This window comes from Schistocerca cancellata, chromosome 1 (genome assembly GCF_023864275.1).
Source record: "Schistocerca cancellata isolate TAMUIC-IGC-003103 chromosome 1, iqSchCanc2.1, whole genome shotgun sequence".
Classification (NCBI taxonomy): domain Eukaryota; kingdom Metazoa; phylum Arthropoda; class Insecta; order Orthoptera; family Acrididae; genus Schistocerca; species Schistocerca cancellata.
Genome location: NC_064626.1, coordinates 1,141,977,463 through 1,141,995,722, shown reverse-complemented (window position 1 = coordinate 1,141,995,722; position 18,260 = coordinate 1,141,977,463). Strand labels below are relative to the sequence as shown.

At 41.0% G+C, this 18,260-nt stretch overlaps 1 protein-coding gene across 1 annotated transcript in view; it reads left to right on the top strand.

Moving 5' to 3' along the window:
* LOC126092919 (WD repeat and FYVE domain-containing protein 3) overlaps window positions 1-18,260 on the top strand; it is a 327,125-nt gene that overhangs the window by 152,130 nt on the left and 156,735 nt on the right. Inside the window, exons 21-26 of the mRNA XM_049908653.1 lie at window positions 3,607-3,835; window positions 7,377-7,513; window positions 7,857-8,040; window positions 8,176-8,447; window positions 14,354-14,586; window positions 16,542-16,787. Of these exons, the coding sequence (XP_049764610.1) occupies window positions 3,607-3,835; window positions 7,377-7,513; window positions 7,857-8,040; window positions 8,176-8,447; window positions 14,354-14,586; window positions 16,542-16,787 (1,301 nt within the window). The remainder of the gene's footprint in view (window positions 1-3,606; window positions 3,836-7,376; window positions 7,514-7,856; window positions 8,041-8,175; window positions 8,448-14,353; window positions 14,587-16,541; window positions 16,788-18,260) is intronic.

Sequence of the window (18,260 nt, the reverse complement as noted above, 5' to 3'; positions counted from 1 at the left end):
ACAGTATTCTTAGTGTGTACATTCATGTACTTTATGTAGAAAGAACACCCTTGTGTTCCTCTGCTGTGTGTGATATATTGTGGTATCCCACTACATATTCCATTAATAAAATGGAGCAAAAAAGAATTTTGCCAGTGGACTTCTGTATGTGACCTCATTTCTCTAACTTTCTAACTGTAATTCAAGAAAGAACACAGGTGAACATTAGGGCCTTTGTAAGAATATATATTTTTTTTTATTTCTGTATAAACAGAAATACCTGACACCCATTTCATCTGTCCTTGATTTTTTTGAATGTAAAGCTTTCTTCTACATATTCCCAGATAAATTCCATGATATGTGGAATTCACTCCTGTAAGCTTATCTTTCTGCCCTCATTGCCTCACAACTCCTTGTCTGATTCTTAAGAGGTGTGTGTAACGTAATCTGAAGGTAACACAAAAGAAACAAAACTTTTGTTGGCCTTCAAAATAATCTCCATGCAGTAAGACAAATTTACTTCCAGTATTTGTAAATCTTCTGGATACTCTAAACAGAGGCACCTAGAGAACTGCTGGCAGAACTGCCTATTCACACGTAAATGAGAAAGTGGAAAGGAGTGTACATACACCATGCCAGGGGTGTACAGTAGATAAATGAGACAGAGGTGTTTAGACTGAGGCAGTTTTGTGCTCGAGAGCAGACTTAGCGTGTGTTACAGTTGAGAGGTTAGACTGTTGAACAAATGTTGTTGTTGTTGTTGTTGTTGTTGTGGTCTTCAGTCCAAAGACTGGTTTGATGCTGCAACCTACATCCTTCTGGATCTGCTTAGTGTATTCATCTCTTGGTCTCCCTCTACAATTTTTACTCTTTGCGCTTCCCTCCCATGCTAAACTGGCGATCCCTTGATGCCCCAGAATGTGTCCTACCAATCAGTCCCTTCTTCTGGTCAAGTTGTGCCACAAATTCCTCTTCTGCCCAGTTCTATTCAGTACCTCCTCATTAGTCATGTGATCTGCCCATGCAGATATAGTCCATATATATTGAAGAGAGTAACATGCTGTTTGTCTTCTCTGTGAAGCTGTATACTCAGAAATTGAACAATTGTCCTGCACAGTGTTTTTGTTTTAATGCCTGCAATGGGTATTTTAATATTGCTGTAATGTTCTGTCACATTCAAGTGGTACATATGGAACTAGTTGTTATCAGCTTATGGAGCACTCAAAAGCAGAATAGATAACTTGATCGGGCTAATCCCTACTAATATGATGCTTGGCATTTTCTTCTGCCAACCCCTTCATATGTGCTCTGCTGAAGAATGAAAATATTTGACTGATGAGCTACAGTAACAAATGCTTTAGCACCTTGGCTATGTATGTATCTGATGCTCAACACCTCTTGCATCTGGAGTTCTTGCTGATTACTTTTAATATTTTTCCACAATAACAGAGTAAATGTACCATTTTGATGCTGTGGTATTTGGTTGTTCTCTTTAATAGTGCTCCTGTTTTCATTTGGATATAAAACGTTGTTCTTATAGCGAACTCGTATTTCACTTTTCAGTCATTTTGATTTGTTATGTTCTGTATATGCTGTAATAGTTTTTTCGTAATGGGTTATTGAAGGAAATTTTTTAGCCAAGACATTATGCATTACACCCTTAAAAGCAGTGTACAATGGACAAATATATATACCAGAGGCAGTTACAAAATTGGTAACAATTTTCGGTTGGTGTACTCTGAAACACCAACTTTAAATAGGCTTTCAATTTTTTGAGAACAGGGAGAAATTGCAGAGATGCAAGAGATTTGCCATATCACATAGTAAGTGTATTTATTGGAGGTGCACAATAAAAGAGAATGAGTATGGGTTACATGATGCTTGATTGCAAAAAATTCTAAGAAAACATTACCTTTCATGGGATGGGCACCAGCAGTGTTAACTGCTGTACGATTCATAGTGCAGAAAAATACATGTACACTATTTATAAATTTTTGCATCACTCTGTAAATGTCATCCAAGGAAATAATCAAATCAATGCAATAATAGTCCTCATAGGACTATTGCATCAACATATGGAGAAATTAAGATTCTATTTCTAGTAGTGTTTTGCCCAAAAAAAAAAAAAAAAAAACTGTAACAAGACCACAGTTCAGAACAGATGTTAAGCAGCAGACAGCAATATTCTCAGAGAATAGTTGTTCTTAGAAGTAATGCTTGTAGTGAAAAGTTTAACAGAAGCTTGCATTTTTGGAATTTAGTGGGATCTTTCTAAAAATCACTTGTGCCAAGTTTAAATATGCTGCGGCTGCTTCAGCAGATGGGCTGTAATGGGCACTCTGCTGGAAAAAGTGCATACATTTGCTTAAATAATCAGGTACTAAGTACTTTGTAGGATATTTTAGAAACTCTGCACTACCAGCAATGCAGGTTCAGAACAATGTTTTGGTGTGATAGATCTCGAAATGGCTCAGTGGTAAACTGCCACTTATCAGTTCTTTCATCTTTGGCAGTATTCATTGATCTGAAAAAGCCCACCTGTAACTGGGTTGGTAAGTCAGCTCAAAGGTCAGCAGTAGGTGACAGCATACCACCTCTAACATTGCCATGAATATAAAGCACTATGGTGTTCAACACAGTATTTGGATTGATGACTGCTTTACATTGGGTCTTGAAAGATGTGGAGGGACACAGCATTTTTTCATCAGAAATCAGTCACATCATTTCCTGTGCTGCATGAGAATGGGCAATGTCATTGTATTTTCAGTTTCCCAGATATTCATTGAAAATTGAGCCCAGGCTTGTTCTTGAAGCTTCAGTGATTGTAACAATTACAAGTAATATAGGAGTTCTTACACCTTTTGAAACTGTAATAAAGTATTATTTGGCCCAGATTTGTTTCCCTTTTATTTTTTTGCAGCCACCACAGAAGATGCTTTAAATAAACGGCAAAATACTTTATTACAGCCATAAAAGACAGAATACTCCCATATTACTGGTAAAACTGCGACTGTGAAAGAGAGGCCTCTACCACAAATAAGTACACAAAATAGTTACACTTTTATCACTATTTTCATCACTAGAATTGTGGTCTTTCTTGTAAACTTTCACTGAAGTCTCTTCACAAATTGAAATGGAAAGCCATGTGCTTATTTACACTGAAGTATGTGGAAGAAACACCTGTGGCCATATGGTTGGCCTGCACCAAGCACTCTAGCTTTCCAAGCTGTGATGCTAGAGGGACACACATGGCAGAAGGCCACATGCATGTAGTATCTGCTGAAGCACGTGGGAGAATTGTACTTGCCAAATGATGTCAACTGGCTAAGTTTATGCAACTCACTTTTCTTCAGATAAAATCGCAACTTGTCATATAATCTCAGACTGTGCATGTATAAATACTTCATAGTTTCAGAACATTTATGCAGTGTACAAGTGTTTGATTTATAGATGAAACATTACATCATTGTGCTGTTTTCTGACCATGAAAGAGATGATGTTGATGTAATGTTTTTCTTCAACAAATTTCATTTTATAGCTAACAAATTACCTGTAATGTGTCACGTCTGTTGTGCATTGATTATTAATAATAGAGACTGAGATCCCTCTCTCTCTTTTTCTGTCTAGCTACACTACATCTCGCAGAACCCAGGAGGCGGTGCAGCAAATCTGACTGTGGCATCATCAGTGTACGGGTACATAGGGACGCCGCCAGTCTGGCGTCGCAACTCGCGACTTGTTTGGAAACAAGGACCTTGCCACTTGCTGGAAGAGGTTCTGAGCCCACAGACTGTCTCTCTTTTGCATCAACTAGGGCCACACTATATGGGCAGTTTACAAGCACCGGAACTTAATGGTATATTGCATTTTAATTACTATGAATATTTGAGCCACTTGTACTTAATTTTTGATTGTGTATTTAAAAGAGAATTTTTATGTTGCAAAAATTTCAATGACGAAGAATGTGCAAATGTAAAACCTAGCTCAGGATGTATGCAACAAAAACAAATTAACATTCTCTGTGCAGATAAAGTTAAAAGAAATTGGCAGATCTAAGACTTGTGCATGAATTAACTCAGTCTGGTCACTGTCCGTAGAAACTACATTGTGTTGTGATTTCCCTAAAAGTTGGCATTCAGAGAGTCTCTCAGTGCTGCTTTCTTGGCTGTTACTTCACAATGCATTGTTTCCAAGCAGTGATGGCTGGAAGTCAGTTGTTCACTCATTTAGTGCTTTGGAGAGCCACAAAATGGATGTCCCTACTTCCACAAAGTGCTGTGTAACTTTGAAAACATTTTACAGGTGTAATCAGTTCTCACATATTCGTTGGTGTACCTCACTTCCATAGTTGTCTTGCTTGCAACAGTTTGTTGTTAAATAGGGAAGAGTTTGACTGATGATGAAATTCTGATTGTGCTTGAAGAATGTGGTTCAGAAATTGATGATGATCCTTTTTAAATCAATGACGGTATTTCTGGAATGCATGGTAATCTGCTTGAATCCTTAATTTTATGAGCAGGACACGCCAGGAAGTGGAAAAAGTTTGTCACCTGGAGGCTGCAGCAGTCACTATGGCCTGAGTGGAATGTGTTAAATTAACTAATTTGTTACACAAAATGATTGGTGTAGGCTAAGCGAGCTATTTGAGAAAACGTAGCCTACTGAATTTTGAAGGTAAAAAAAAAAGAAAGTATGTGGTGAGTGAAACAGTTCAGGACACTGTGATGTGAACATCTAGCTAATCAAATGGTTGTTGGTTCTCAGTTGAAATATCAGGCAGTCTATAACATACTTCTGCATTTTCAAAATTTTATTGATGTATCAGGTTGTTTTGAAAGCTTCAACTACTCACATATCTTTAATAGTACAATAAAAGTAATTAACATTTGTGTTGTGATCCTATGATTTATCAGGTCTCGGTAAGGTTTAAGAAAGGGGTGATAACATTTGAGGCCATTGATTTCACTGTTCTATGTATGTACTGCCATTTATGTGACTGTTGTAATGATAAAATCATCCTAAAGTTGCTTGCAGACTTCGAACTGAATCATTCTGTGATGCTGTAGTATGACTCATCATCTGAATGGAGATTATTCTTTTATCTTATGTATTATACTGCTCCATCATTTTTAATATACCAGTCTGTATTTTGACTATTTATGCATGAAATAGTCTCTCAGAGTCAGCCTTTATAAATCAAGTGAAGTGGTCTTCAAAGGATAATCAATCTGAATCATTGACTAAAGACAAAATGAGGAACAGTTCTGTTGCAAATTGTTGGTATGCTCTGATGTTTCTAGCAATATCTGTCACACACAGGAGCAGCATGTTGTTAAAAGAAGTGTAGGATATTTTACACAGATGCTGTTTTTACCACAAGGCAATTCTGATGGAAAACAGTGTGACACCTGGCCTAAAGACTGTGGTTAATTATTTGAGCTAAATGTGTGAAGGGGATACACTTATACTTAATCACTACTTGTAATATAATGTAGATGGACAGATAAAAAAATCTACTCACCAAGCAGCGGCAGGGGAACATACACACAAAAGGATTTAAGTTTCACAAGCTTTCTGAGCCAGTGGCTCCTTCATCTGGTGGAAGAGCTGAAGGGGAAGGGGTGAAGGAAAAGGACTGGAAGGTTTATTGAAAGAACAACAGTTTAGAAAAGTCACCCAGGACCTCAGGTCAGGGGAGACTTACTCCCCTTTAGTTCTTCCCCCAGAAGAAGAAGCCACTGGCTCTGAAAGCTTGTGAAAGTTAAATCCTTTTGTGTGTGTGCTCCCCTGCTACTGCTTGTTGAGTAAATTTTTTTTATCTGTCCATTTACATTATATTATCAATAATTATTTTCTTTCTTAATACTACTTAGGATTGTGTGGTGCCAACTTCCCAAGTGTTCTAATGGGAGTTCTCTCTGTCATCTTTAAAGAAATGGCAGAGCAGCCAAGTAGAAAAATGAGAGTGTAGCACTATATGTGCTTCACTTCATTCAAGCTAGAGGGGGGAAACGTTAGTCTTAAAGATGTAAAAATACAGTGGAGTGGTCATTCTCAAAAAGATAAACCTGTCAGTTTTTGCAAAATATTTGTTGAAATATTTAGAACCTATCACATATTTCATTTAATGTTCAACTGGAAAAGGAGTTACAGGGTGCATGGTAAAGCAAAAGATAATTGAAGGCAGGAAGAAAGAAAAAAATTGGAATGAGGAGGGAAGGTAGGTGAATGAGAAAATTAATTAAATAAATAAAATACATGCGTCAAGTTAATAAAAAGTACATGTAACAAAGGCAGCACAGGTAGAGAGACAGAGGGGAAAAGAGACAGAGAGAGAGAGAGGGGGGGGGGGGGAGGAGAGGGTTGATGCTAAGAACTGGGAAATTCGGGGGGTGGGGGGTGGACATTAGCGTGAATTAAAATCAAATTGATGATGGGGAACCAAACGTGTGTTGGGTAGTGAATTCCCATTTCCACAAGTTTGAAGAAATAATGTTGAGTGAGGGAAGCCAAATGGCATGATCCGTAAAATAAGAATCCATGACTGCTGTTTAAAGTTTGATAACTTATTCAGCAATACATTGTTCTGTGTTGTTTTTGTAGGCAATTTTCTTGTGGCCATTCATTCTTAATAATTTCTAAGTACCAGTGAAATCAATATAAAAAGCTAGGTCAGACATGCACGGTAACTGACAGATAACATGTGTACACTAACAAGTCTCCATTCTTTTAGTTACATGTTTTGTAACAATAGTGAAACTATGATTTATGTTCTTGCCTGTTTTCTCAGAACAGATTTACAATGGGTTCTGTCACACAGGTAAGGAGGCATGATTTAAGTGTGTTGCTGGGTGTGAAAAGTATATTACGTAGGTCAGGTGAATGACAAGGTGGTAATCCTTGTCTTCGGCAACTATACCTCTTTCTGCTGTTTCTTACCTAACTCTTGCCTTTAATCTTGATGAAGGGATTTCAGTAATTCTGAAAGTTGGAAATTCAAGTTAGTTTTAAAGTGCCTGTGCCCATGATTAATTATTACTAATTCTTCACATGTAATAATACATCTTTTAGTTTATAGATCAAATATTAGGTTATTGTAATGTGGAAAACTTGTGCACTGCTACAATTAGTCAACACCTTTCTTTCTGTAGCAGGGTTTGCATGCCTCCTTTTCAATTGTGGTACATGGTACTGGGAAATTTTATAATAATGATTATAAATAAAAATGTGTTTTTACCTTTTTCATAAACATTATAAAGCAATGCCTGAACTGCTATTCGTTTTAGACTACTAGGTGGTGGGCTAATGTGTTCTTAAAAGAGAAAATTGATAAATAAAATAATATTTTGTCAGTTGTAGTAGTTTTTGTGTTTTACAGTGGTCTTCCCTTTTGTTAGGGATTGAACCACTACCATCATTAATCGCAGAGGAGAAAGTAATATTTGGATTAAATGCAAAAGCTGTGTCACAGCTTACATTGGCAAAGATCAGAAAAGTATACAGTAGAGCTGACAATAAAGCAATTGCCAAACAGGTATGTATGACTTCTTTTCCCTTCTTTTTCGAGTAGAGGTGCGTTAGTATTGCATGTGTGTATTGAATGTTAAATGTGTAGTATGCATTATCAAACTGGTTGTGCCAGTTATGAATTTTAAGTCTAGGGTATTGTGTTGTCAGAAATATATTGTGTCCTTGTAGTGTATTTTGTAATCTTTAATGTTTACTGAAGATGTGTAGAATGAACCAGGGCCTAAAATTGTCAGTGAGGGGAATTTCGCTTGAAATAATGAAGTTGTAGCCTGAAAATGTTTGGAGATTATTGCCTTACATTAAAAACTTCTTAAAGTTTTGACATAAATCTGCAAAATGTGTTTCAGCTTGGTATGTCATCTCATGAAAATGCTACACCAATTAGGATACTGCATAACTCTGCCGGTCATTTGAGTGGCCCTGCACGCTCTCTTGGGGGTGTTGTTATCGGGTACTTGGGAGTGCGTGTCTTCTCCCCGAGACCAGTTACCAAAATGGTTGACAATGTTGGAGGCTGTTCTGTTCTACTAGGTATGAAACTGTAGGTAGATGTTAAGTCAGCAAAGAAGATGTAGAATGACATTAAAATAGTGTTAGTGTTTCAGTGTTTCCTCACATGTCTGTGTCAGACTGTATGAGCTAATTAAGCTTGTTTTCTTGGTACAGGGTTAATCGCTATGGCTCAAGATGTGGAAAGTTTGTATGCTGCAGTCAAGGCACTTGTGTGTGTCGTTCGCAGTAACAGATCAGCACAGTTAGAAATGGACCGTCGCCGTGGGTACCAGACATTAGCTATGCTGTTGCGCAAGAAGCGCCCTCTTCTGAATAGCCACATACTACATTTAACCTTCAGCCTTGTTGGAACAGTTGACAGTGGTCGTGAAAGTTCTACTATTCCAAACACAACTGCATTCCATGATCTCCTCTGTGATGTGGAGGTACAGACAATGCGTTGTTGGTAGCTTTATTATAGGCAGGATAATTTTATATGCAAATTTAAAATGCAGATTTTTTGGCTCATAATTTTTATTTTTGTTGAATATAGTGAAAAGTGAGTACAGCTGTGAATCTCTATGTTCATCTTTATAATGTGTGACATATCCTCTCCATTTACATGTTTTAATATATTTGTAAATAAAGAGCTAAAAAACTACATTCACTTTGGGAGGATCGAGATGTTATGTACGGTAATATCGAACCCAACATTAAGCATTCGCTCGTTTGTAATGAATTAACTTTATTTCGATCATGTCAGTACAAACACATCCGCTTGAATACAGAGTTCGAAACACACTGAGATCAAGATCAACAGTTTTCAAAGAAGTTTGTTCTCAAAGATGAGGCGGTTGACTCTTGCAGTCGATAACTGCCACAGAGCCCCTGCCGGTAGTGCGGATCACGGTGAGGATAAAGAGAGGCTTGTGTGCACCTGGCTGGCTGATGGCGCAGGTGCGCGTGACCGATCGTGTTGTGGCAGGTACTAGTGCGAGGCGCGATCGGACCATTTCTCGATGTCTTGGTAGGCGTGACCTGCAGAGGCAAGGAGGTGTAGAAGGCGTCCACAGGTTGACCGTGCCATGCTGCTGATGGCACAGTGGAAGCAGAAGGCAGCAGCGTGTCGGTGGGGAGAACATCGTCGCGCTGATGCCGTGCGGTGCAGCGGGATTTTGATCCGATCAAAGGTGCGGAGTGTGTCGAAGATGCAATGCGATGTATTGCCAAAGTATTTGCCGGCAAGCGCCGCGGTAAGTGCAACGTGTCCGGTAACAGTTTGTTATTGGCCGTATGACATAAAGGAGCAAGCATGCTGTGGCTTAACAGGTTGCGGTAATGATGGAGTTATAGAGGCTCTTGATGTCGCAGCAGGGGAGAAAACAGCAAGCTGCACATGATTGACCTTGGCGGCAGATGACTTCGGTGTAGATGGAAGCGTCACCTGAGAGTCCGTGGACGGCGAGTGTGTTACAGTGGTAGATGGCAGGATGTTCCAAGTGGAGTTGACAGTGTCAGTGTTTTGATGTGTGGAACAGCCGTCATCAAAGGTTGAGGGGCGTAGCTGTGAGCCCTGTCCATGACGCATGGCGAGGGCGAGAGGTAGTGGTCGGCGAAACCATGGTCGGAGCAGGAAGGCGATGAGACGTAATGTGAACATGAAGAAGTCGAATTGGCAGATGAACTACTGGTCCGTGGCGGAGAGGCAACACAGTTTGATGGAACTGGAGCTGAGTGTGTGCTGCCGCTGTCAGTGCTGCGGTCGAGTCGTAAAGCTGCAAGCTGCTCGCGCGAAACTGATGCGCGGTCGTGTGTCGGAGCGGAAAGATGCTCACTTGTCGAAGCAGTAACGGCAGATGTGTTGGTCGTACATTGCGGAGGTAGTGAAAAGGGCGGCAAAGCAAGCGACACTGGAATGTGGCTGGTTATGCTGTGGTACAGAAACGTGTCTGGAACTACCGAGGAAAGGTGGCAGCGGCGTAAATAAGTTGCTTGTATCACATCAGTAACGTAGAATTTCCACTTGAGGCGGCATGATGATGACAGTTGTGACATCTGGGACATAGATCCATGTAGCGTGATCGTCAGGGTATCATTTGTAGCTGGTAGTAATGGCAAAAGATCGTCAGCAGTTGGTCGGTGTTGGCTGCAGCATGTGTAACTGATCTTGTACCAACAAGTTGTATGTCGCTATTTGCTCATGTAGCTGTTGCAGTTGTTCAGGCGAAAATGTATGTCGTGAAGTAGTCTGCTGTGTGTCACTGAGTAAGATGGGGTCGAAATCAGAATCAGAATCTGTCTCTATCAAAGGGTAACCTGGCATACACGACAAGGTCGGCGGCACAGTATTGATGTAACAGTTCAAGTAGAAGGGATCGTGTGTGCGATAGCGAATGTGAAACTCGGTACTCGGCAGTGGCATAGTGAGAACACGTTCACTGCTGTATGAAGCATTGATACAGCTGAAATCTTCTGGGGAGGCTGAACAAGTTGCGGGCGCAATTGAGTAGTGAACGGCCGGGCAGTAAGCGTGCGCAGTGTCGGCGAGTTGTTGACAAGATGCGGGTGCGGTAGCTGTGGCGGGATCGCATGTTGCGTAGCTGTTTGTTTCGACTGGGTTGAGGTCAGTGAGCCAGCAGGCGGGGGCTGTGACGCCGCTGTCGGGCAGAGTCGGTGCAGCTCGAGTGCTGCGTAGAGGGAGGCGTGGCACGTCCAGTGTTGCACTGAGAAACAGCCGGCATTGTCGTTGGTGTAATTGGTGCATTGTCGTTGATCGGTAGGATGTCCTTGATGAAATTGTTCTTGTGATGTTGGTGACAGGTGCTGAATTAAAGCGGCTTTCACTCTGGTGTACTTGTCACTCAAATTGTCACAGGTAATGTTCGTAATTATATAATGATAGTCCTTTAGGTGCCTGAAGAGTACGAGGTATTTTTCACTTTCGTCGGTGATGCCATAAGAGGAGAATATATACTCCGCGGCCATGAACCACATTGGAAGTTGGTCCGAGAGAAATGTTGGTAGTTGAATGCTTCAAATGAGGGACAAGTACGGAGAAGCGGTGGAAAAGTTGGCGCGAACATTCGAACTCTGGAAGACGGGCTGTGCGGAAACTGGGTCGAACGAATTTGCATGCGGCGTGGAAGACGTGGTAGCCGTGACGGGCATTTGTAAATTCGACCAGGCATGCCATTTAGCCATAGTTCGGAGTTCGTGCTAACTGGGATTTGCCACATAGTCCCCATTTGTTGCAGTCCATAGTCTGGCATGATTGTCCGATGTCGAAGCACTGCACAAAGTTAATTCATTACACAAAAGCAAGTCAAAATTGTCCAAATTAATCAGCGAAGGAAAACTGCACTGTCCGGAAGTTGAGCGGGTTTCGATGGACAACGTGTGCGCCTTGGTCGTATTGTCGACGTGTGAGAAGGTGACGAAAGTTACCAAAAAGCACGATTCACACAAGAGTCGGGAATTTACATGCTAATTACACTTCCTGTACACTGCATCCAGATGCGGTGCAATGCGAAGTTGATGGACATAGAAATCTGACAAAGGGTTGCTGCATTGTTTGTCCATGGCGATGTTCCAGTACACATTTCTGGCGTCGTAAGCCGCATTCGTGAACATTGGGGTCACGAGTATGGGGATCGAGACGTTATGTACGGCAATATTGAACCCAGCATTAAGTATTCACTCGTTTATAATGAATTAACTTTATTTCAAACATGTTGGTACAAACACATCCGCTCGAATACAGAGTTCAGAACACACTGAGATCAACAGTTTTCAAAGAAGTTTGTTCTCAAATATTAGGCGGTCGACTCTTGCAGTCAATAACCGCCACTACTTTATTGGACAATTATATCAACACAGGCACATTAAGAATTGAGATTATTCTATCCCTTAATGACGTGAAGGCAAGTGATGAAAGAAAGATGAAAATATAATGAAAATTTTTAACACACCTTCGGCATTTGGGATCAGGATGGTTAGTTGTTAGCCAGGCAGAGCTTGCTGAGTTGTGCGCTGTGAACATATGTTCTGCAGACTCTAATATTTCATTGATTCCCTCAACTAAACAATATCACTAGCTACTTATAAATATGTGTTAGGAGAAAAACTGACTCGAGGGGAGTGGGGGTCAGTTTTATTGTAATAAGTGCTAAATATATATTTAAAGCCACGTACTGCATCTTGCTTTCAATATTTTCAGGACAGTTCAGATTACTCTTAGCACTCCTACCATCCCAAAAGCAATAGCTCATTCTTTTCTGTAGGTGTGTTTGTATGAACTTCTAAATGACTTCTTCTTCTTCCAAAACACCATTTTCAGAAATGAGTCATTAGTAATACTAGGTAAAATTTTTAATGTCATTTGCTGATGATCAGCTTGTTATGATGCGTATGCATTGGAATGTTTACTTCGTGACAGAACTGTTGGCCAATACTTAACCTTCAGGAAGTGAATTGTCTAGTACTGCTGATAGACCAATATAAAAGTAAAAATGATAAACTTCCTAGTTAGAAAAACTAATAGCTCCTTCCTGAGGAAGGGGAGAGGAATAGGTTTGTGAAGATTCAAAGGAATGTCAGCTCGCTCAGAGCTCAGGATAAGAGGTACACACCTGTAACAATATTATGAAAAGGAAAGTTGCCACTCACCATATAGAGAAGATGCTGAGTCGCAGATAGACACAACATAAAGACTGTCATAAATAAAGCTTTTGGCTTCTGAGGTCTTCATCAACTGACACACACACACACACACACACACACACACACACACACACACACACGCGCGCGCGCGCGCAAATGCAACTCACACACACACGACTGCATTCTCAGGTAACTGTAGCCATACTGCGAGTAGCAGCACCAGTGCGTGATGGGAGTGGCGACTTGTTGGGTGTAAGGAGGAGGCTGGGGCAGGGAGGGGGAGGGATAGTAGGGTAGGGGTGAAAGCCAGAGCAGTGCAGCTGGGGAGCGCCAGGGATGAGGTGGAGAGAGGGTAGGGCAGCTATGTGCAGTTGGGAGGGTAGATGGAGGGCAGTGGAGAGATGGGGAGGGAATGGAGGCAGAAAAGGAGCGAAGTAGAAAGACTGGGGGGTGTGATGGTGGAATGAGGGCTGTATAATGCTGGAATGGGAAGAGGGAGGCTGGATGAGTGAGGACAATGACTAACAAAGGTTACAGGAACATAGGATATATTGCAGGGAAAGTTCCCATGTGCACATTTCAGAAAAGCTGGTGTTGGTGGAAAGCATCAATTTGGCACAGGCTGTGAAGCAGTCATTGAAATAAAGGCTGTCATGTTTGGCAGCGTGCTCAGCAACTGGATGGTCCACTTATTTCTTGGCCACAGTTTGTCGGTGACCATTTATATGGACATACAGTTTGTTGGTTGCCATGCCCACATAGAATGCAGCGCAGTAGTTGCAGCATATCTTGTAGATCACATGATTGGTTTCACAGGTAGGCCTGCCTTTGACGGGAAAGGTGATGTTTGTGACCGGACTGGAGTGGGTGGTGGTGGGAGGATGTATGGGACAGGTCTTGCATCTAGGTCTATTACAGGGGTATAAGCCATGAGGTAGGGAGTTGGGAGCAGGTATTGTGTAGGGAAGGACAAGTATATAGTGTAGGTTCGGTGGGTGGCAGAATACCACTGTGGGAGGGGTGGGAAGGATAGTGGGCAGGACATTTCTCATTTCAGGGCATGTCGAGGTAGTCGAAACCTTGGCAGAGAATGTAATGCAGTTGCTCCAGTCCTGGGTGGTAATGAGTTATGGGGGGAATGCTCCTCTGTGGCCAGATGGTGGGCCTTTGGGAGGTGGTAGGAGACTGGAATGATAAGGCAAGGGAGATTTGTTTTTGTACAAGGTTGGCTACTTTTCTCCTTCTCTGCTAGCCCCCCCCCCTCCCCCCCCCCCCCCACCTCTCGCCTGTCCTCCGTCAAACCTGCAGCACTCCCCTTCCCCCTCCCCACCACAGCCTCCTCCTTAACCCCACCCAGTTGCCACTCCCATCATACGCTGCTGCTGCTGCTTGCAGTGTGGCTACAGTTGCCTGAGACTATGTGTGTAAGTTGTGTTTGCACATGTGTGTGTGTGTTTTTGACGAAGGCATTGCAGGCTGAAAGCTTATATTGTGATAGTCTTTTTGTTGTGCCTATCTGCGACTCAGCATCTTCGTAACTTTCCTTGTGATAGTATTGTTACATTCCATCAGGGACAGACCTGTAGTGAAGATGAGGTCAGGCAAAAGTCCTGGTGTGCGAACTTTCCAGATTGATGTGCAGTTTTTTTATCCTTATTTGGAAATTAGTTGTGATTTCAGCAATATGTTTTAGGTTTGGCACGAAGCACCAGGTGAACTCCAGCGTTCTCTGTTTGAACACCTCCTGGAACTAGTCTCGGAGTCTAGTGAGAAGCGTGCCAATTTGCGTACAGTGAGAGACCTCGGCCTAGTGCCCCGCCTGCTGTTAGTCCTGCCGTCTGTGTCGTGTGCTCCCACACGGCAGGTCTTGTTACAACTGCTCGGCACCCTTCTGGCGGGAACACCGAGGCATTCTGACCTTCTAGGGTCAGTGGTAATATATTACTACTAATTTTGTTACTAAAATACTGAGGTAATGCCAGTGTTCTAGCAATAACAGTAGCTCATAGTGTATAATTACAATAAAAAATGACATTTTCATGGCATTAGTTGCTCATTACCATAAATTTGAAATGCTTGCATAGTTGGTAAAATAGGCTGTAATTAGCTTTTATTGTTATCAGTATTATGAACTTTAAATTCTGGCAGTATTGTTGTGTTTGTGGTTAAATAAAATGTTATTTATTATAAAGTAAATATTTGCTGCATAGTTCATAAACTTTTTAAAATTGGAACTGTGCTCTGAACATTAAAGAATGTCAATGTCATTCAAAGCAGTTCATCCATAGTACTATAGAGGTAAAATGCAAATTCCTGTGTTCCAGGACTTAGATGGTAAGGTATATCCTGAATGATTCTCTCACTTGGTAGCTGAATCAATGCTGTCACAAAACTTCCTCAGAAGTTGAAAATACCGCTTCAGTTGTAAATTACTTTCTTTTCACACGACCGGTTTCGGACTGTTATAAGCCCATCCTCAGGTGTCGTTGCTGTGCTGTGGTCCCCGAGCACCGCATTTACCAGGCGCATTGTGCTGCGTATGCTGTTCTGCACTCATAGGCAGCACACTGCGCCCGGTACATGTGGCACTTGCGGACCACAGCACAGCTACGACACCTGAGGATGGGCTTATAACAGTCTGAAACTGGTCATGTGAAAATAAAGTAATTTACAACTGAAGCGGTATTTTCAACCTCTGCTATAATGCTCAGTTGTGGATGTTCTTCCAACAGGATTGTTTGTAACAAAACTTCCTGATAAAATGAGGTAATTGGATGGATAAAAAAATACTCACCAAACAGTGGTAGAAAACACATGTAAGAGATTCTAACTAGGCAATCTTTCTGAGCCAGTGTCTCCTTCAGGCAGAAAGGTTGAAGGGGAAGGAAGAGGGGTGAAGGAAAAGGACTGGAGTGGTCTAGGAAAAGGGGTAGATTTCAGGGAAGTCACCCAGAGCTGGGCTCAGGGAAGGCTTACTGGACATTTTGAGAGGGAAAACCTTCCTGACAGATTCAAACTGTGCACACCAAATTCAAAACTGAATAATTCATACCTTTCTCGGTCAACATTTTTACTTGTGGAAGTATTAAATTATGCCCCACAGGCTGAATAAAAGCTCCATTTTGTAAGTGCCTTTTTCCTGTTTGTTAAGCTGCCCCTCTCCTGATATGTTGCTACTCTAGCATCTCAGAGAGAACAGACATGGTAGAGAATAGATTATCAACATTGTACATGCCATTCCAGAATGAATCTTTCAGTCTGCCATGACTGTGTTTTTTACAAAACTTTTTGATCGTGCGCCAGACCAAAACTCAAACCTGACCTTCGCTTTTCATGAGAATGCTATTATTCATTGAACTATTTTGGCACGAATTGTTGCATAACTCAAGGTCTGCAAATACTCTTCCCTATTTTCACCATCCTTTTGTCTCCCAATTAGGGTGTGAACAGTTATATTGTGAGATATGATTAGTTTAGTTTAAGTGTGTCTAGATTTCTTGAGTTCATCATAAGGCAGTATTTCCATTGTGTATAACTGTAACTACACTCCATTGTCCTGTGTAGCCTTCTTACCAATAGATACATTTTAAGTATGTGTTTGTCTATCTAGTGTTTATACAAAAAAAAAAAATACTCACTCAAAATCCAATAATATCAGATTATCAGTCCGGACAGTTCATTTAGCCATATTAGGCGCACATGTGCACAGCCGTAGCTCAGAATAGTAAAGAACATCTCACCATAAATAAAACCACAAGTGGCAGCTGCTTTGTGCATTTCAAAATAAATTAAAATATGCTTTAGGATCAAGGGTATTATTTAATTCAATTGTTTAAAAGAAGAAAACACTGTGTACAGTAAGGATTTAATATTCTCCATAGGTTTGGACAATTTGTAGCAGCAACACTTCCCGCTTCGCCTACAGCAGATGAAAAGAAGATAACGTTGCAAGAAGGTCAGAATAGGCAACAGCCTGCCATTACTGGAGATGAACTGAGTCTCATGGCAGTAGTACCCATATATGGAGATGAAGAATCTGACATGATTACAGGAATAGTGTTACGTAATCGATGTTTACAATTGCTCCACTCTCTCCTGTTCACACCACGGAGTGCTGTTAGTACAACGTGAGTATGATCATATTTTGTAAGATATATGTGGCAGAGAGGCAGAGAAATTTAGCATTTTTAGTTGCAGTAATGACATGCATTTTGGATTGTTGACATAGAGCCACCTCTGGCTGTGGTGCTGTTTATTACTGCTGCTGCTGCTACTACTACTACTACTACTACTACTACTACTTCTAGTAATTTAGATTTTTAAGTTTGTCATCTGAGCAATTGTTTCTGAAGGACATACTGTGTTTCAAAGTACAAGTGTTGTTTAAAGACAAAGAGAAACTATCTACTGATTATCTGCGGAAATTTTGATCTAGTTAAGAGAAGCAAGTGATGATATTGTACTGATATCACATGGAAGTAATGATTGTCTACTTTGTGAAATAGACACACACATTTAGAAAAGAAGCGTATGTAGAGAGGGCTTTTAATGATCTGTTACACTTGCCCTGATGCTCCACTGGCAAGAAACACACACAACTACAGAAATCCAGGGTGAAAATAAACATTAATGATCTACATGACAGAAGAAGTATTTCCACTTACCAGCCACAGCTGGATCACTAACACTGTTAAATTATGTCTTTTGGTATTTTCATCACTTGCTTTGTCAGATTAAAATTGGCAAACTGGAAAGAGTGCATACACAGATACTGTGGGGAGGAGAAGTTGCTTCAGTCTCTGGAATAGGCAAGAGGTTAGGTACAGTGAACAATTAGAAAATAAAAATATTTCACTCCAGCCATGTTTTGAAGGGATTATTCTGAAAACAGAGCCTCAGCTGTGACTATAAAGACATGGAAATTGGAGAAGTAAATGCAGCTCTTCAGTGGTTTTTAAGAATAGTGTAATGAAGATAGATAGATAGTGGAACACTAGGGGAAAATTGCTGCACTTCAAGCGGAATTAGATAAGGCTGGGAAAAATCTGGACAGGTTAAGGAGGGACAGGGGTAAAAAAGGATACAGAATGACAACAAGCTTAGAACTTCATCTGGCAGCTTTTTGGTGAATATGAAAAATAAGTTTTACCTGTTGCTTCAGTAAGCAACTGAAGGCCCTCAGGCAGAAGTAAGTGTAGACAGTCACAAGTAACTTTCAGTGATAAATTGAACAGTAAGAATTTAGGGAAGCCAGGAAAGAGAAAGAAAATTTCATTGTTTGGTAGTTCTCATACTTGAGGTGTAGGCCAACTTTTGCAGCATGAACTAGTGCTGGTCTAAGTCACATAATAGAAGATTTTGGATTCCTTTGTAAAGACTTCACCAGGGAAAACACTGTGGCTGGGCCAGGCAAAAGTATTGGCACATATGTTGGCTGCTATGTAGAGTGTGAATCAGTTTAGATTGCTCAAGCGTCAAGACATACGAATGTTGAGTTCGTAAGTGTTGGGAGACGCCATGACTAACCTCACTTGAATTCTTCTGTCGGAAGAGTTGGAAATGTTAATACACTGACAGGAGGAAAAAAATCGTAACACCAC